Below are 20,051 nucleotides of genomic sequence, written 5' to 3' on the forward strand. Positions count from 1 at the left end.
TCTTTCTTTCTTTCTTTCTTTCTTTCTTTCTTTCTTTCTTTCTTTCTTTCTTTCTTTCTTTCTTTCTTTCTTTCTTTCTTTCTTTCTTTCTTTCTCTTACCTTCATCTTAGAATCAATACTGTGTATTGGTTCCAAGACAGAAGAGTGGTATGGGCTAGGCAATAGGAAGTGTCAGAAGTCATATTTGAACCCAGGACCTCCTGTCTCCAGGTCTGGCACTCAATCCACTGAATCACCTAGCTCCTCCTGCTTCTTTTCTAGCAACTCCTCCAGAATCCAGCTCCCTTGGTTTCTCTTCTGCTCATATCCTTTCTGCTGTTACTTGCAATGGATCACTTTCACACGCTCCATCTTCATCTCTGACCACTCCCTTGCTTTCTGGTTCCACCTCTTCAGATGGCTACAGGGCAGCTAAGTGCAGAAACTTAACCTGCCAGGCCTGAGTTCGACTTCTACAAGAAGCAAAACGGAGCAATTCTCAGCCTGAAGTCAGATAAACTGAGTTCCAATCTCAGCTCTGCCATCTCCTTACCATGTGATTTGGAGCAAGTCATTTGAGTTCTTTAGCCTCAGTTTTCTTCTCTTGTAATGTGAAAATAATGATATCTGACCCTAGATCTTTCCTAGCTATGTGACCCTAGGTGAGTCACCTCACCCTTTTTGCCTCAGTTTCCTCATCTGTGAAATAGCTTGGAGAAGGAAATGGCAAACGCCTCCAGTTTTTTTTCCAAGAAAACTTAACTGGACTCAAGAAGAGTTAGACACAACTGAAATGACTGAACAACAAATGATATTTGTCCCTCAGGAAGTTACTGAGAAGAAAGTGCTTTGTGGGCTATTAAGCATGATAGAAATGTGAGTTGTTGCTATCATCTCCTCTGAATGAACAGCTCTCCCTTTCAGCTGGAGATCTATGACCTTGTGGTCCTGATTCCATGTTATCATCAGTAGCTTTAGCCTTCTCCCCCTTCTCCAGACCTTCCACCTTGGAATCTTTTCCAGTTCCTTTCCCCATTATTTTTCTTCATCCCATCTAGTCAGTCCTTGAATTCTGCCAATTCTTTCTTCTGTATCCACATTCACTCCCCAGGCCAGTCACATCTTCTCCATCTCCCAGGGTCTTCTCTCACCAACCCATTCTAAACCCTGCTGGCCGTGTCCTCCCCAGACAGAGTTTTCTGCATCTCACTTCTCTGGAATCAGAAATGTACCCAGGGGAGGAGGATTTCTTGTTCCTCAGAAGGAAAAAAAGCCTCTAAAGTCTTCAGCCTGCTTTTTGAACCTAAACCCCAACTATGCAACCTCTACTCTAGCCTTAGTTCTAGTAGGTCACTTCTGGCCAAGCCACATCTGCTTGCGTCCCCCATACCCAGCCTGCCCTCTGCCAAACGTCCCTCCCTTCCAAAGCTGACACGGAGCACTCCTTGTCCAGGACTGACCTATTTGAGATGATTCATTTCACTCTGGCCTCCTTCCCCACTGTCTGTACTTAGATTGTCTGATTAATTCATGCTTCTTGGCATAATGCTTTTCGCAAAGGGGCCCTTCAGTTTGGAGGAGTAAATCACTCAGTCAATCTACAAACATATTTTAAATGCTCACCATGTGCCAGGCACTGTGCTAAGTACTGGTCAAACAAATATAGGCAGAAAGAAAGTCTCTGCTCTCTGGGGACTTACATTCTAATGAGGGAAGACGACACATAGAAGGAAAGCTTGAAAAGTGTTGGGGTTGAGAGAAGAGGCTAGAAGGGTACCTACTTGGGGCCAGAGTAGCCAAGTCCAGAGAAGGAAGGGTAATGGGGGGAGAGGCCTTCCCTAAAATGGAGGTTTCAGGAAAAGTTCACCAATGGGAAAGGGAATCCATGTAGGGAGACAAGACTGCTTATATGTTCCATTGCCCCTTTTATATTATTAACTGTGTCGCCTTGAGAAAAAAGATGGATTGAGTCTCCTGTTTGTGTCCTCCCAGAAGGCCTGGGACAGGACAGGGCTATACCTTAGGCACTTTGAGGCAGCTAGGCAATTCAATAGAGTACTGACCCTGAAATCAGGAAGGCGAGTTCAAATCCTTCCTCGGAAACTTATTAGCTGTGTGACCTTGGGCAAATCACTTACCCTCTGTCTTTCTTAATTTCCTCAACTGTAAAATGGAGATAATAATATCACTTACCTCCCTGGTTTGTTATGAGGATCAACTAGGATAATATTTGTATAGCACAGTGCCTGGCATGTAGGAGACACTCTCCTACATATCTTATTATTACTAGGTAAATGTTATTGACCAAGTATCTGGTTGGCTAAGAAAAATAAGTTCATTTTGGTTCTAGAAGATAGTGACCCATGGTAGTTATTAATTGTTATAATCTTAAAAAAAAACACCTTACCTTCTGTTTTGGAATTAATACCTTGTCTATTCCAAGATAGAAGAGCAAGTAAGGTCTAAGCAATTGGGGTTAAGTGACTTGCCCAGGGTCACAGAGCTAAGAAGCATCTGAGGTCAGATTTGAACCCAGGTCTTCCCAACTCCATCCCTGGCTTTCAATCCACTGAGCCACCTAACTGCCCCATTACAAGTTTTTGAAACCCTACTCATAAGCGATGGGAGAAGGCATCCTGTGATAGACATGAAATGCTATTCAATAAACCAAGTCATGATCCATTGCCCACCTCCCACATACCACTCCCACACCCTGTAGGTCGGCAGGGGGCTCATGAGCTGACGTCAAGACAAAGTAACCCCCAACCCTCGGATGTAATCTTAGCCTACTCTAACGCAGAGCTTCCAGGAATAAGGAAGTGATAACATCACTTCCCTCTGCCTTACTCATACCTCGCCTAGAGTAGAGCTGTGGGCCCCATGGTTTGAGGAAGGTCACTAGTAGGCTGGGATGTGTCCAGAGGGAGAACAGCAAACTCAAAGACCTTGAATCCATCAGGTAGGAGGATCACTTGAAGGAGCCAAGGAGTTTTAGCCTGAAGAAGAGCAAGCTCAGAGGGGAATCCTATGGCCAACTGTCTTAAGTCTTTCAGGGATATCCCACAGAAAAGGCATTAGACTCTTGGTCCCAGGCAGGGAGGGAGAACCAAGACCAGTGGAGGTTTCAAATAGGCCAATCTAAGATTGATGCCAAGCAAAACTTCCTGACAGTGAGAAGGGGCACCTTGGGAAATGGTGAGCCCATTAGTAGAGGTCTTCAGACACAAACCAGATAAGCTTTGGTCAGTCATGTTACAGAAGGAATTCTTATTCAGATGCAGACTCAACTAGAAGGCCTCTGAGGTCCTTTCTTACTCAGAAAATTCTCTAATTCTCTGCTACCCAATCTGTAAAGGAGCAACGTGGTTTTGACTAAGTGTGGCGCTGGGTTTGGTCCATCTCTCTTATTCCACAACATCTCAGAAAAGAGACCGAATTTGGTGGCTCTAAGTATTAAAGAGATAGTTGTACAGAAGAGAAATTAGACTTGTTCTACTTGGCCCTGAAGGCTGGGAGGTGAGACACAGGCATCAGGAAAATCCAGATTAAGATCTGATAGAAGACAAAACTTGTTTATAATCCAATCTGCCAAGATGTAGATTGAGATGTCTTGGGAAGCAGGACCTTCCTTCTCACTCTTGTTGGGTGTGCCATAAAGAGGATTTTCAATCCTATAGAGGTTAGGCTAGGTGGCCACAACATTGTGATTCTGTAATTCTGGATGGGCTGAGCACAACCTGGTGTGATCAGATAAGCTGGTGATAGCTCAACCTGTGCTGAGGCTAGGGGAGAAGGAGGAGAGGAGCCTGTCCCCTACCAACTAGGCTTCTCTAAGACTAGATCCGCACCCAGGCCTGGATGCAGATCCTGGTTCTGCTACTTTCTGGATTGTATTTCCCTTCCCAAGAGCTTTTGTGTGTAAAATGGGTATATGTAGGGAGGGGAAAGATGCTGCAGGAATGTGTGTAAATGGAATTATCCTCCTTTACCAGACAATTTCCAAGATTCCTTCTAGCTTGAAATACTGTGATCTGAGGAAAGTGAGGGAAGTGTGAGGGGAGAGATAGACTGGAAGAAGTTTTGTTTCCTCTTCCTTTTTTCTTTCCAGTTAAAAACCAAAGTCTGCCATGTAGAAATCCTTTCCTAGGTTGTAGCTTTGATTTACTCTCTCCTTTGCCCACATTGAGACCAGCCTAGAATCTTGCCCAAGGCCCGCCTTTGAGTGTATCATGATTTCCATAGAGTATCAGTATATAAACTCCCTCCCTCAACATTCTCCCCGATTCTAAGTGCTCTTTCAGAGCCACTAATTGCTGTGATTATAAGGACTGTAATAGCCAAGCCGCCCCCCCCCCCTTTCCTACCTATGCCCTCTAGTTGTCTGTAAAGGTGGGGTCTCAGATAAGTGTGTCTCAGACAAGAGTCTGTGAGTCAACTCTCATCCTTGGTCGCTGACTTACCTGTGACTCTACACTCTGCTAACTCAGGACCAGCCCCTGGGGACCTTCAACCTGCTACAACAGATGCAGACCAGAGGGCCCCTACACCAAGATCCTGCTCTCCCGAGAATACAAAGACCATGATGGCTCTGTCCTGGAACAAGGCACACTTAACTCACACCACATACGAAGAAGGGACAGGAAACCCACGGCGGCAGGGGTGGTGCCCCACAGGTGACAAGACTCTGCTAAGTTTGCTTTCCCTATAACCTTGGAGAACCTTTAGATCCACAAGAGCGATAACCAGCAAAAGGTGGCCCCCATCTGCTGGCTCCTGTGGTCAGGCGTTGACCTGCTGGACTCTGCTGATCGGTGGAGTGCTTATCCACAGGCAACTGTGTGTGGTACTCTTGCCATGGCCAAGGGTTTAACAGTGCCCCGAGCGCATGCCCAATGGCGCTGCCACGTCAACATCTGAAGCTCTGAGAACGGCGGCCTTGGAAAGAGGCAGATGTCAGTACTAAAGTGAATAATGATTCCGTACCAACAGTGTGTTTGACGGTGGCTAATGGCTGTGTTAAAAGCAAGAGGATGTGGAATTTCAGAACTGAAGAGTTTACTTGGCTAACAGTTATTCCTTAGCAAAGATGCTCCCCCAAATAAAAACACTGGATTTCAAATGTTCTTCTTAAGCTGATTCTTTATCCTTCCATAATGTCTTTCTTTCTTCTAACTCACTCAAAGGGTGTCCCAGGATTAGCCTTAAACTCACACGTACCTGTATCCGGTGCTGGGTCCCATGGCCTCTGGCTGGCCCCAGAAAGGTCTAAGAAGGTGCTACAGAGGACATAACCATTGCCAAAATTGTGATTCAGAGTTGACGTAGTGTATTCTTCCTCTAAGACCTCAAGCATCTTACAGTGTAGTCCAATGCCTGAGACTTTTCCCAGGGACACACACAAGGGAGGCTGATACCAATAGACCTGCGAGGAAAGCCCCATGCAGATAACCAGGCTCCCCATGGATGGCTTGCATTGCCATGCTACATGTTCCCACATCTCTTGTTTTCCCTTCCGTGGACCTTCTTGACTTTATATCCAAAACAGAAAAGCCATTTTAGGAATATCAGCTCAGGAACCTGGACTATCTCTGCTTTTATAAACTGCCTAGAGGTAGCCTCTGAGGGAAAGAGGCTGGTGCCCTCATTACAGCTATTAGCAGTAGCCACTGCCTTCCTGCTATCACGGCCAAACTGTCCTGTTTTTCTGATGATAGCAACATTTGGGGAATGGGCCAATAGAAGTCCATACAGAATAAGAAAGGGTCACTGATTCCCCAGCTGTGACAGCGGCAGTAAGTAGTTCATTGATGTAGACTCTTGGGGACAGTAAAGGCAGTCATTGAGCAACATTTTTCTGTTAAGATAAATTTGGAGAAATGTATTATGTGAGTCCATTTCCCCGGGCAGGCTGAAGTCAGGATCCAGTGTGCTTTTAACTGTAAATGATAGGAAATCTTCACATCTCTTCAAAAGCCTCTTGACCCCTGCAACATCTGGATGGTCATCTGCTGGAAATCTTTCCCAGTGGGTCCTAGGCTGGCAAGATGGTGGCCAAACAGAAGTTCCTCCTTCAGGGGCATCCAAAGAGTATAATCCAAAAGAAAAGAAGGTGGGAGGGCAGCCAGTCCCGTGGCCTTCAAAAGAGGCTCTTGTAAGGGGGTAGGAAGGCGTAGTTTCTGCAGGGGAAGCAAATAGGATCTGGAAGTGGGGTAAGCAGAAACAAAGAGACTAAAGGGATGTCCAAAAATGGAGGAGACAGTAAGTAGAGCACCAAGAATTGGTTTTCAACAACTCAACTTGGGGCAGAATGGCTTTGGATCTGAAAGGGTTAGGCTGAGTTGCTCTTCTGATTGGCCAAGAGCTCTCTGTTTTCGGGCTCGGTCAGCCCTACCCCTTCTGTAAGATTGTGACTATAGATACAACCTGCCCCATCCTTCTTCCTAGTGTCTACTGGGGCCAGAGCATAGGGGAATGCTACCTATATGTTGGAAAGTGGAAATAGTGAAAATGAGGAAAGGGCGAGAAGTAGAATTGTAGCAGAACTCTGTAGTGGGAAGGACTATTAACCTTACTTACCTTGCAGCATGAGGCAAAATCCCTGGCCTAAGGCACAGTTAATTTAGACATGCCATCTGCCCTTTACCCTGAGGCAGCCAGGACATAAAGTTAGGGCTAGGGAGTTTGACTTGGAGTGAGGGAAACCTAAATTTAAATCCTGCCTCAGACTCTTATTTAGCTTAGTGTGTCCTGGGTAAGTCACCTAACTCAGTGTCCTCATCTATAAAATGGGGATAAATAATAGCACCTACCTCCCAGTGTTGTCATGTGGGTAAAATTGAGGTTATATAGGAAGCCCTTTGCCATCCTTAAGGCTCTCTATCAATGTCATCTTATTGTTATTATTGTTGTTGTGATATTATTACGGGAAGCAGTAGACTCTTGACTTGGAGCTCAGCAAACAGGGTAGTCCAGGCTTCCTATATATAAGCTCATATCCTCAGTCTGAGGTGAGTCAGAAGGGAAGCCCAGGGGGCTGGGAGCCCCCTGGGAGAAATCATTTGATTTGTTTGTTTGTTTGTTTGTTTGTTGTTTTTAAGATATTTTATTATCCCAATTACACGTACTGATCATTTTCACCGCACTTTTTCCAAAATTGTGAGATCCAAATTGTTTCCCTTCTTCCCTTCCCTCCTCCCCCTCGGAGATGATAAGCAATTTGATCTGAGTTATTATCCATGTATTCTCATGCAAAACTTACTTTCATATGAAATCATCCAATTCTTTTGGCAATAGAGCAAAGAACAAGGAAGAATGAGAACTTCACCAACGTATTGACCATTATCACGTCTCCCCCTTGGCCCTGTGAGATGACAGATGTAGGATCAAATCCTTAGAAAAGAGGCTCAGAGCATTTCGAAAGGGTAGGAAGGAGCTGAGCCACTCAGCTAGTTTCCCAAAGGAATCCTGAATCCTCCATGCCCAGCTTTCCACTAGTCATGGCAGAGCCCAAGGATTATATAGAATATTCTGTGTCCCACTTCCATTTCTCTCACCCTTCCTCCCAGACCTGGATTGCTCCTCCACCTCACCTGCTCGCCTTCACCTCCTTGAATCCCTAAATCTCTTAAAGGCTCAGCTCAAGTATCCCCTCCTTCTGGAAGCCTTTCCTGATCTCTCTAGCTCATTGACCTCGGAGGCCATTGATCTTCTCTTTTGAAAAAAAAAAAAAAAGGTAACTGAGGCTTAAGAGGTCAATTAGGTGACTTGCTCAAGATCATAACAGTATTAAGTGTCAGAGGCAGGATTTGCACCCAGTTCCTCTGCCATTGCACCAAGTTGCCTCCCTGATGTTCCAGTTCTCCCCACCCCTAAAAAGAATTCCTTTGTATTTGCTTTGTATATATTTTGTATTTGCTTATTTGCATACATGTCAAGTATGAGCCCCTCGAGGGCAGGAATGATTTTGTTTTTATCTCTGTATCCCCAGCACCTAGCACAGTGCCTGGCACATAATGGGTGCTTAATAAATGCTTTGAATTGAACTGAACTGCCCTGAACTGAAGCTACTTCACTTGAAATGAACCAACAGCTGCGGGTGCCACAGGGTGAGGGTGGTGTTGCCTGCGTGGAGGAGCTGCTTCTTCCTTGCTGACGTGGGCACGAGGGGCAGTTAGCCTAGCCGCCTGCTGCAGCAAGACCTCAGAGAGGTCAGAGACAGTTGGGAGTGGCTGGTCAGTTCTCATTTTAGAGGAAAGCTCGTCGGGGTGGCCCCTCCCTGGGCCCTCCGGCTTCCTGGTGGAGGTCTCTGCCATCAGTTCTGCTTTCTGAGAAAGGGTTTGACTTTCGAGTTGAGCTGGCTTTTAAAAGACGGGGCCCACCAGATGGTCACAGGCTTATTCGACTCGTCACTGTGGGCACAGACTGGGGGTGGTGCTCTTTCTATGAGACGTTGCCCAGCTTCAAAAACTGGCTCTTCCACCACTGGTCATTTCCCCCTCCCGGATAGTTCAGCTGTACTCTGCCTCTTTGTTACCTCCTGTCTTAGTATCATTTCTAAGACAGAGGAGCAGAAAAAGCTAGGTAAACATTGTTAAGTGACTTGCCCAGGATCACACAGTTTAGAAATGTCTGAGGCCATAGTTGAATTTGGGTCCTCCTGACTCCAGCTGGGTGCTCTATCCACGGTGCTACCTTGCTGCTCCTACAACTCTGCCTCTCACATTTTCCTGGCACCATAGGCAAAAAGTAACGGAGTCTCTCTGTGAGGATAGCCTGTGTCACTATCTCAGAGGCATCCCTTTCCAAGAAGCCTGGCATATGCCAAGAGAGAGACAGTGGTGAACCTCCCTTTTAAATTTTCATGCTTGGGCATCACTGGGCCACTGCCGTGCCAGAAGGCTGAGGAAGGAAGGGTGGGTCTCTAGCAAGCCCATGAGCAGAGTTCTAGGGGCCAGATTCCTTGAAGAAACATCAGCTATTGTTGTTATTATGGCTATTGTTATTATTATTGTGGGAAACAACAGACTTTACAAAATTAAAAACCCTTCCCTGCCATCTTAGAATCAATACTGTGTGTTGGTTCCAAGGCAGAAGAGTGATAAGAGCTAGGCAGTGGGGGTTAAGTGACTTGCCCAGGATCACGCAGTTAGGAAGTGTAGTCAGGGGTCCAGAGGTTCCTGAGTTCAAGGAACAGCCACTTTGGCTGGAATTTAGAGTATTTCATGGCAGCTAATTTACAATAAATCTAGAAAAGTAGGCTTTCTGGGTCGGTCAAGTCAAGTGAAGTCTATAAGCTTTTATTAAGCTTTTTCTATGTGTCCAGCACTGTGCCAAGTGCTTTACTGTGAAATCAATCTGAGCTCTCAAGGAACTCCCAGTCTAATGGAGGAGACAAGTGCAAATGACTACATACAAATAGGATATAGACCGGATAAACTGGAGCTAATCTCAGAGGGAAGGCACTTAGGCTGAGGCCCAGGGAAGACTTTTAGCAAAAGGTGGGACTTTAGCTGAGACAGGAAGGAAGCCAGGACTTAGAGAGGGCAGAGAGAATTTCAGGCATGACAGTGACAGTCAGAGAAAATGTCCAGAGCTAAGTGGCTCAGTAGAGATCCAGAACTAGAATCAGGGGGACCTGGCCTCAGACACTCCCTAGCCATGTAACACTGCACACATCACTTAACCCCAATTGCCTAGCCCTTACCACTCTTCTGCCTAGGATCTAGGAACTGATGCTTAGTATCTATTTTAAGACAGAATGTAAGGATTAAGGAAGGAAGGAAGGGAGGGAGGAAGGAAGAAAGGAAAGGAAGGAAGGATGGAAGGAAGGAAGGAAGGAAGGAAGGAAGGAAGAAAAAGAAAGAAAGAAAGAAAGAAAGAAAGAAAGAAAGAAAGAAAGAAAGGGCATCACTGGAGCTGAGAGATGGAGTGTCTTGCTCATGGGTCATTATCACTGGATTGAAGAATCCTTGGCAGGGAGTGAGGTGTGGAAAAGGTAGGAAGGGGCCAGGATGTGAAGAGCCTTAAAAGCCAGAGGGTTTTTGTATTCAATCCTGGAGACAATAGGGAGTCACTAAAGTTTATTAAATGATCTATAAGCTTGTCAGAGAGGATGTGGTCATTGGAGATTGGAGGGAATGGAAAGAAGGCAGGTGGAAGAAGACCAGGAGTCATTCCACTGGGTTACTACAATTTCACCATTCTTCATGCTTTGGCACTTACCTCTTGACCAAATAGCTCATGACAAAGTGACCCGTCCTTCCTACAATATAGATGAAGCCTTCAGCCAGTGGGCAGGAATTATTCCTAGTCATGAATCATAGTGGTGTCACTCCCACCTGCCCTGTTACAACTGGCTGATGTAAGCAGTTATATCTCCCCCTGATCAGGACTCTACTCAGGCCTCACACATTACTGTAGGAGGGCAAGGAGGCCAGTTGTGTTCAGTCTGGCTGGTTCATTCTTAGCCAAAGCCAACAACCTCTCCAGAAATTGATCCCTGAGTGCCGTCTTCTTTCCAAGGAAGATTCTGGCCGAGAGTTTGAAAGCTGCTGGCATGGTTGATAACCTGCCTTTGGCTGTGGTGGAGTTTTTTGAAGTGCAGTTCATGACTTTGAGTATCAGAGACTCTCCTGACTTCCTAAAAGAATACCTCCTAATCACATAGCTGTCCCTTGGTTGCCTCTCTATGGGGCATAGATCAGTCATGCCAACATAAACCCTACCTTGGCTTAGTGAGTAAGAAGGTTGGTTCTAGGGCTTAACTTCAAGGAAGAGCCAAGTCTGGGCCAAGAAGCCAAGCAATTCCTCTGTCTGAATGGCTTATATATTTTTTTTTTCAACAAAAGACAGGAAAGGATCCTAATGGAACAGTCTGTATGCTACCTTAGAGGCCAACTCTCAAACTACCCATTTTCATCTTTAAGGTAGATACCCAGCCCCCAAAAGTTACATTCTTAGGTTAGAACTGGCCCACTTGGACCATGAGGGCTATATCCCTTGTTTGAACTTGGGCTAATTTCAGCTGCAAGGAAGACTTTGGTGCCCATAGGAAGGAGGAGAAAGAGTGGGAAGGAACAGTCATTAATTAAGTGCCTATCATGTGCCAAGAATTTTAACTATCTCATTTGACTCTTAAAACAACCCTGGGAGGTAGATACTATTAGTTTTTCCATTTTATACTTGAGAAAACTGAGGCAATGGAGGTTAAGTGACTTGTTCAGGGTTCCATATCTAGTAAACATCTTATACTTGAGTTGAGCTCAGGTCTTCCTGACTCCAGGCCCAACACACCACTCTAGAGGCCACAGATTTCTCTATTCCTTCTTGAAGAAAAGTAAAGAGAATGATTCAGTCCTTCCCTGGTCACCAGAACAAGTTGACCTCTAACAAGAAGGCCCTTTCTGGAATTCTGTAGTCCTTATATACCAGATAACAACCTACCCAAAGACTTCCCTATCTAAGAAATGCAGGGAATGGATTAAATGGCCTCCAGGGTCCCAAAGCCATTCTCAAAGAGATATCTTTGCAGGAACAAAGGGGGAAATTAAGACTAGAATCTGGAAGTAGGATAAGCATGAGCTATAGCCAAAGAGATGTAGATACCAGAAACCCAATCCCTGGAGGAAGATGAGAGGAGATTGGAGCAGCTACAGTACAGAGAACTGGGCTTAAAGCCAAATCAGGTTTTAGCTTTGTAATCACGAGTACCATCCAGAAGGGAAATGGGTTGTCTTAACAGGTAGAGGACTTCCTCTCAGTAGAAATCTCACATAAAGCCTAGGCAAAGTAGCAGCCAGGTAGCAGAGTAGATAGAGCACCAGGCCTGAAGTCAGGGTTCAAATCTGGTCTCGGGTACTTCCTAGCTGTGTGACCCTGGACAAGTCACTTAACCTTGATTGCCTAGTCCTTGTCACTCTTCTATCTTAGAATTGATACAGAAGATAAGGACCTAAAATAATGCCTAGATGACCACTCTTTGGGGAGGTTGTAGAAAAAAAATTCTTGGCCAGACACTGGTTGGGCCAGATGCTTTCAGAGAGTGTAATATCAATATCCCACCATGGAGGCTTAAACCACGGGTTGGAAGAGGCTGCCATAATTTTGGATCTCATTTTTGTGTAAGATTTGAACAAGATGACTGCTGAAGTCTCTTCCAACTCTCAGATTTCGTGATTCTGTTTCTGTAAAGTCTGTTTCCTCTGATGTCCTCTCCTATCTCCTGGTCTGTCCTCTGGGGCTAAGCAGGACAAGCCCTTCATAACCCTGGGGAAAGCTGTTCTGTTCCCTCCACCCTGCCCCTGAGCCTTCTCTTCTCTGAGATAAATATCTCCACCTCTTTCTTCTTAGGCCACATTCTCTAGTGTCCTCCTCAGCATCCCAGTTGCCCTCCTGTGGATACATGACAGTTTCTCGGTATCCTTCCCAGAAGTGAACCTCATAGTACTCCAGCCACAGACAGACCAGAACAGAGGGCAGCTGAAGGATACTGTCTTCCTAGGAGGCTGCCTAAGGCCACATGAGCATTCTGGTCTTCCTTTCTGTCCACTCTGGGGAGAGTGGCATTTTTCTGGCATTAGAAATATATGCATTTCTACAGAAACCATATTTTAAAAGCTCTCTTTATTCTGTGCCACTCTTTTTTAAAACCTCTTACCTTCTGTCTTAGAATTAATTCTAAGTATCAGTTCCTAGGCAGAGGAGTGGTAAGATCTAAGCAATTGGAGTTAAGTGACTTGCCCAAGGTCATATAGCTAGAAAATGTCTTAGGCCCAATTTGAACCCAGGTCTTCCATCTCTAGGCCTGACTCTCTCTCTCTCCAAGGAGCCATTTATCTGTCCCTTGCATCTCACTCTTTATGGCTCTCCAAGTGGGTTTCCTCTTCTTTGTTCATCCCAGATGTGGCATGGAGAGAACCAGATGAAATGACTATTCTCCAGAAGACCAAAGGGGGGACTTGTTAGAACTGCCTGCTAAGCCAGAATTCAGATCCAGTTTCTTAAGTCACCTGACTTTTAAATGATTTGCTTCTTTATTGTAGAATTGTAGATTAAGAGCTAGAAGGGAATAAAATTCCATCTAGTCCAATCTCTTCATTTTATAGAAGAGGATAATGGGTTCTAGAGAGGGGGAAATGACTTATGTAAAGATATACAGGTACTAAGTAACAGGGCTAGGACTTAAACTTGAATACTCTCTAACTCTTCACCAAGTGCACCCATTCTCCTTGTCTATAGTTACTAAAGATTTGCTTTAAGAAAGGGCAGGGAATTTTAGGGGAAGCCATTTCCAAGGCTAGGAAAGGGCACATCAGTTGGGAGTAAGAAAGGAAAAGAAATAGCTGTTGCTCAGTGGTTAGAGCACAGGACCTGAAGTCAGGAAGACCTGAGTTCAAATCCAGCCTCAGACACTTTCTGAGTGACCCCGGGCAAGCCACCTAACCTCTGATTGCCTGACAGAAGGATCCATTAGAGAAGGAAATGGCAAACCACTCCAGTACCCTTGCCAAGAAAACCTAAAAGATAGCTATGGTCTATAGGGTCATGAAGAGTCAGATTCAATAGAAAGACCAAAGGACAACAAAGAGCAGAGGACTCCACTTGGCCAATCCCCTTCCCATTCCATGTAACTAAAAAGAATGATGGCTAAATCCTTAGATACCTAGATTGGAGTTTTGCTCCCCTTTTCATTATGAAAGCATATCACTTCCCTGGCCTCAGTTTCCCCAGGATTTACTGAACTATAGGATCCCACTCAGACAGTGAAGGAAGGTTTTGGGTTTATAACTTATGGTCATTATGGAACCTTCCCAGAAGCCTTGAGTATATACAGAGTTTGTGAGATGAGAAGGGGAAAGCCTTGACCCTCTCAGGCCAGATACTTCTCTCATTTAGGAGCAAATGGCCTTTCTTCCTGACCTTGTTGTAGGAAACTCTGGAAACCTGGGGCCTCTGAAGTATAAGTGGGGAATCATGGGAAGTAGGGAGGAAGGGAGAGGAGGAAGGGTGCCTGCTGAGAATAGAATGGAATTGGTATTTTTGATTACCTGCTCATCTGGGGTAAAAAATTCTTGGTCTTAAGAGTTGGAATGCCTGGATTTACATGATATCTGCCAGCCATAAGCAAAATCACAACCTCTCTGAACCTCAGTTTCTTCATCTTTCTAATGGGACACCCCTGTTTCTCAGTCTCAGAGATGTCACAAAGACTGGGAGGTGGGACTGGTTAATAACTGTGATAGTTCTGTGTATAGTTTCCTCTCTGCAGCTTTCTGGAGGCAGCACCCCTAGATGCCTGAGTTCTCTGTGGCTTTGAGACTGTGGCCAGCCTATGACCCCCCCACTTCTCACCTTCCTGCTTGGTTTCCTCTGCCAGCAATACTTAGGCAAGCTCCTGTTAGCCAGTGACAGATGGCCCCGCTGTCAGGGCTCCCACACCCTCCAAGTCAAGCCGGATTTCAGTCTTGAAAGCAGCAAAGTTGTGGTGTCCCCCAGGGTTCCCTGGGGCCCAGCAGAGCTGGGAGAGGGGAGGTGGGGGGAGTGGCAGGAGCTGGCTCAACCCACATGCTCTTCTTTCTAGTACAAATAATTAGAAACCTGGACCTGATTCAAGCTTTTGGTCTCTGTAGGAAGAGAGCAAAACAGACAGAGAGGCTCAGGATTCCAGGGCCCGTCCGCAGACACGCCTGGTGTGTTGGAGCGGAAGGGCTGGCTTTGCTCTGTGTCTGTCTGTCTCTGCCTCTGTCTTGGTGCAGGCCAGCCTGGCCAACCCAGAGAGGGAACACTTCCTTCCATTGGGAAAGGATGAGGGGGAGGCTTGGACCACTTGGTAGAAAAAGGCTCCCACTGTCAGCAACAGCTTAACCCTTTGGACCCCTGCCCCTGCCAGCTGTGCCAGCCTGTCTCCTTCTGTGGGGTCTGGCCACTCACACTTGGAGACAGATCAGCTCTGAGCCTGGGCAGGAAGCCCAGCTGGAACTACTGCCTCTGACAGCCATTGACTCAACTCTCAAATCCTTTGGACCCCCAAGTTCTATTCAGTTCAATAAGTGTTCATCAAATGCCTACCTACTTTGTGCCAGGCACTATGCTGGGCACTGAGGGTGGGAAGACAAAAAGGAAATAGTTTCTACCCTCAAGGAGTTTACATTCTCCCCGGGGGAAAACAACATGTATATGGATGAGTAAATACCAAATGTAAGAATAAAGATTTTGCCTATGATTTTATTGACACAGAGAATTCCCAGAGGAAGAAACTCCTTCTACCAATGCAGACGGACACCTTCCCTGCACCATAAAGTCTTTTTTTTTTTTTTTTCAAACCTTTAACTTCTGTGTATTGGTTCCAAGGCAGAAGAGTAGTAAGGGTGGGCAATGGGGGTCAAGTGACTTGCCCAGGGTCACACAGCTGGGAAGTGTCTGAGGCTGGGTTTGAACCTAGGACCTATCTCTAGGCCTGACTGTCAATCCACTAAGCTACCCAGCTGCCCCTATAAAGTCTTATAGTCACCCAGAACCCAGAGAAGTTACATGATTTACCCAGAGAGTATGTGTCAACAGTAGAATTTGAACATAGGTCTTCTTGGCTACGAGGCCCCCTTGTTCTCCATTTCCCCACGCTGTATCTCTTTCTACCAAATATTTATAATATAAATACAAAGTAAATTAAAACACATAGCAGGGCTATGATGAAGAGAATACTGATTTTGGGTTGGAAAATCTGAGCTTCAGCCATACCTTGAATAGTCACTTTCTGGGTTACTTTGGGCGAATCACTCTCCTTACTCATATATAAAATTAAGATGTAGCTTTCATTCTTGAGAATCGGCATGCCGCTCCAGAGGTTTAGAGACTCTTGGCCACAATAGGCCTAAGGAAATGGGCCCCTCTGGCCCAAAGTGAAGAGAGGAAGGGTTGGGGGCTGGGTGGTCCAAGAGCGGTCCCTCTTTTACACACAAGCCCAAATCATCACTCACTAGGGTGAAAGACTCAAGTGTCAAAGGCCCAAAAGCTCACACCCAAAGTGTCAGCTCTGCTTATGGTACTTACCATTCTCTTCCAGAAAATCTGCTCCTCAACTCACTTTTTCTGCCAAACCAAACCCTTCCCATCCTTCAAGATAAGTCTCACTTCTTCTAGGAAGCTGCCTCCAACAGCACCAGCCCAAGCTACTCTTTCTCCTCTTAAAATTCCTGGCATACTCATAGACTGTAGTGGGGTTATATGGGGTGCCTAGGTGTAGTATTAATAGCTGTTAGTGGATGGAGGGCTGGCCTTGGTGTCTGGAAGGCCAGAATTCAAGTCCTATTTCAGGTGTTCAGATTAAAAATTGGGGAGAAATTGTCTATCTGTATCAATGGAGGAAGTTTCCATAACAGATTTCCTCAAACTGAAGCAATCACAAGTCCAGATCCTTCCTTCTCTCAGCAAAAAATCTAATGCCTCAAGGTTGTGGGGAGGGAAAACACTTAGCAACCTTCAGAAATGGGAGCCACCGGTAGTGTTCAAGACCATTGCCAAGGCCCTAGACGAGCATTCATTTCCATGGTTTTCCTCTTTCTTGTGGGGAAGTCAGCAGCTGCAAAGAGGTCCTGGGAATTGAGGGCTGAACAAAGGCCCCTGGATTTGGTCATTAGCTCTCTCTACCGCAGAGAAAAGTTGTCCACTTTGTGCCTTTATTCACACTGTTCCTTCTTGCTGTATTGTACCCCAAGCATTTATTAAGCACCTACTGAGAATATGGCACTGATTTAGGAACTGGAGGACTTGTAAAATGTATATAAGACATTGCCTCTGCCTTCATGGAGTTCACAGTCTAGTAGGGGGATAAGAAACCCACACAAGTAACTAGAATATGTAATAGTACATAAGCGAGTTCAATAAGGGCAAATTTGGGGCTGCATATGAGATTTTCAGTTTTAAATTGTTTTATTGATAAATTTACTGATACTGTATTTATGTCACTTTTATTTCCTAATCTGTTTTCCATCCCCTTCCCAGAAAACTATCCTGTATAACAAAGAATAAAAACTGAGGGGGCAAAAAACAGGTTAGCTATACTAACCAAGACATCAACTCTATCCAACATTATATTTTGCAGTATTCCATACCCATAATCCCTCACCTCTAGCAAAGAAGGGAGAGAAGTGCATCCTTATGGCTTTTCTTTGAGGCCAAATTTGGTCATTAAAATTTCATAGCTTTCAGTTTGATTTTATCATTGGGCTTTTCTAGTTACATTATTGCAGTCATTTGCAAATATTATTTTCCTGGTTCTGCTGACTTCACTTTGCATTGGTCCAAATAAATCTTCCCATGATCGTATTCTTTAGCTATATGAAATTTTCAAGTGAATGTGGGATGATAAATTGTCATCAGTATTGTAGATGGGATTCCTGCTCAGGTACAAATCGGGCTAGATGCTCTTTGAGGTCCTATCCATCACGACGATTCTATGAATTGAATTGAAGTGTTTGACCTCTCTGTACTCCAGACCATTTATGGTACTCCCAGACCTACAGTACCTACTTGCTCCTTTCTGTCTTTGTATTCCTCTCTGGATGTGCCTTCCTCCCCTTGGCCTTTTACCACCTACACTCAGCTACCATTCATTCATTCATTCATCCATCCATCCATCCATCCATCCATCCATCCATCCATTCATTCATTCAATATTCACTGAGTTCCCATTATGTGTAAAGAAAGCCCTGGACTTGTTACTGTACCAGATTTAAAAAAAAAATATCCCTTAAGATCCTTGCCCACATGAAGAAAGATACTGAGTCTAAATAAGATAGTCTGAATCAAGGCAGAATGTAACAGTTGCCATGAGGAAAGTACTGAACACTTTTGGAGTAAAAGAGAGATAGAAGAGAGGGAGAGGGTATAAGGAGAGAGAGGGGAGAGGAGAAAGAGAGGGAGAGAAAGAGAGGGAGAGAGGGAGGTAGAGAGAGAAAGAAAGAGAGAAAGGGGAGAAAGAGAAGGGGAGAGAAAGAAAGAGAGGGAGAGAGGGAGGTAGAGAGAGAAAGAAAGAGAGAAAGGGGAGAAAGAGAAGGGGAGAGAAAGAGAGAGAAAGGGAGAGGGAGAGAGGAAAAGAGAGGGGGGGGTCTGGTCTTGAAGAATAAATGGGATTTAAAAAAAACTCTTATTGTCTTAGTATTGATTCTAATACCGAAGAGTGACAAGGGTGAAGTGACTTGCCCAGGGTCACACAGCTAGAAAGTTTCTGAGGTCATATTTGAACCCAGGTTCTTTCAACTCTAGTCCCAGAGTGCTCTATCCATTGTGCTAACTAGCTGCCCCAGAATAAATAGGATTTTGATAGACTGAGATAACTGTGGGGACTTGGCGGTGGGCAAATAACAGTGTATTTGGAGAATTGCAAATTCCCCCATTTGGCTGGACCAGATAATGAATATAAGACTGCAAGGGAGATTAGGTTGAAAGGGTAGGTTGGAGACCATAGAATGCCAGGCTAAGGAGTTTGAGCTTTAGCCTCTAAGAAATGAGACAGGCTTTGGAATAGCCAAATGGCATCAGAGAGAGACATTTTGAAGATTAACCAATTGGTATGTGAAAGATGGACTAGGACGGAGAGTGGATATTTAATAAAATGCTAGCTGACTGACTGACTGACATCTAGTGTGGTCTGCTTCTCCAGTGCCTCATGCTGCTTCTCAGAAGTATACATTCACACACAAAACACATACATATGTGGAAACACATACCTCTCTTGGATTCCAGCCTTCCTATAGGGAGAAGATGAAATGGCAATATTTTAAAGAGAAAATGGAAACTTAAGACAAATGAGGACATGGTTAAGGGGGTACTGAGCTGCCCTCAATGACTTCAGATCAACAGGCCCAGCAAAACCTGTGGGCCTGAAATAACTTGAGAATGTGCCTGCTAGACAGCTGGTGGTCATATTTGGGGCTCGAGACTAGAGGAGTGGCTAGAATATTGGAAGCAGGAAAACACTGTCCTGATTTTTAAAAACAATAAGGTGGCCAGAAAAACCCCATATTGTCCCATGTGACTTTTGATTACGTTTTCTTCCATGCCAAGGGTTATTCTTTCCTTCTTCAAATGTTTGGAAGGTAATAATGCAGGCCTCAACCATTCACTCTTACTTCCCTGTTCCTAGTACATGATGAAGGGCTCTCCTCTTCTAGTTGTGTATATCTTTTTTTTTTTTTAACCCTTACCTTCCATCTTAGAATTAATACTAAGTATCAGTTCTAAGGTAGAAGAATGATAAGAGCTAGGCAATTGGGGTTAAGTGACTTGCCCAGGGTCACACAGCTGGGAAATGTCTAAGGTCAGATCTGAACCTCCCATCTCTAGGTCTAACTCTCAATCTACTGAGCCACCCAGTTGCCATTGTACATATCTTTAATGAAGTCTTTTATGCCTCTTCCCTCATGCAAGCAGAGGGCCTGGGTATAAATCCTGGCTCTTCCTCTCCCTGTTTGACTTAGGGGAATTCCCATTACTTTTCTACTCTTCATTTTCCTTATCTGTAAAATGAGAGGGTTGGACTCATAATCTTGGCTATGCGCATTACATGTTTTGTTATGGTGCTTTGAGTCTGCAATAAGAATCAAAATCACAATGGGATCTGATGCCATGTTAATAAAGGTGTGATATCTAGAAGGGAGAGTCCCATAGTCCTCTGTCCTGGTCTCTCAGCATCTGGCTTTGTTCTTGGCACCACATTTTAGGGAGGATGTTGAAAATCACTAGCATGTCCAGAGAAGTGTAATCAGGATGAGGAAAGAACTGGAGACCATGTCAGTATTGGAAGAGATAGGATGTGTTTAGCTTGGAGAACAGAAGATTGAGGCAGATTTGTTTATTGACTTCATATATGTGAAGAGTGACCACATGGAAAAGAGATTAGGGTAGATTCCCCCTGGTCCTAGAAAGGAGAAAGAAGACTAGTGAGAGGAAAGATGAAAAAAAGGAAGGAAGGAAGAAAGGAAGGAAGAAGGAAGGAAGGAAGGAAGGAAGGAAGGAAGGAAGGAAGGAAGGAAGGAAGGAAGGAAGGAAGGAAGGAAGGAAGGAAGGAAGGAAG

At 44.9% G+C, this 20,051-nt stretch overlaps 1 protein-coding gene across 1 annotated transcript in view; it reads left to right on the forward strand.

Moving 5' to 3' along the window:
* HIVEP3 (HIVEP zinc finger 3) overlaps positions 1 to 20,051 on the forward strand; it is an 81,880-nt gene that overhangs the window by 25,967 nt on the left and 35,862 nt on the right. The window contains exons 3-4 of the mRNA XM_044668764.1: positions 9,983 to 9,992; positions 17,999 to 18,088. Coding sequence (XP_044524699.1) covers positions 9,983 to 9,992; positions 17,999 to 18,088 — 100 coding nt within the window. The remainder of the gene's footprint in view (positions 1 to 9,982; positions 9,993 to 17,998; positions 18,089 to 20,051) is intronic.

The sequence above is a fragment of the Gracilinanus agilis genome, chromosome 3 (genome assembly GCF_016433145.1).
Source record: "Gracilinanus agilis isolate LMUSP501 chromosome 3, AgileGrace, whole genome shotgun sequence".
Classification (NCBI taxonomy): domain Eukaryota; kingdom Metazoa; phylum Chordata; class Mammalia; order Didelphimorphia; family Didelphidae; genus Gracilinanus; species Gracilinanus agilis.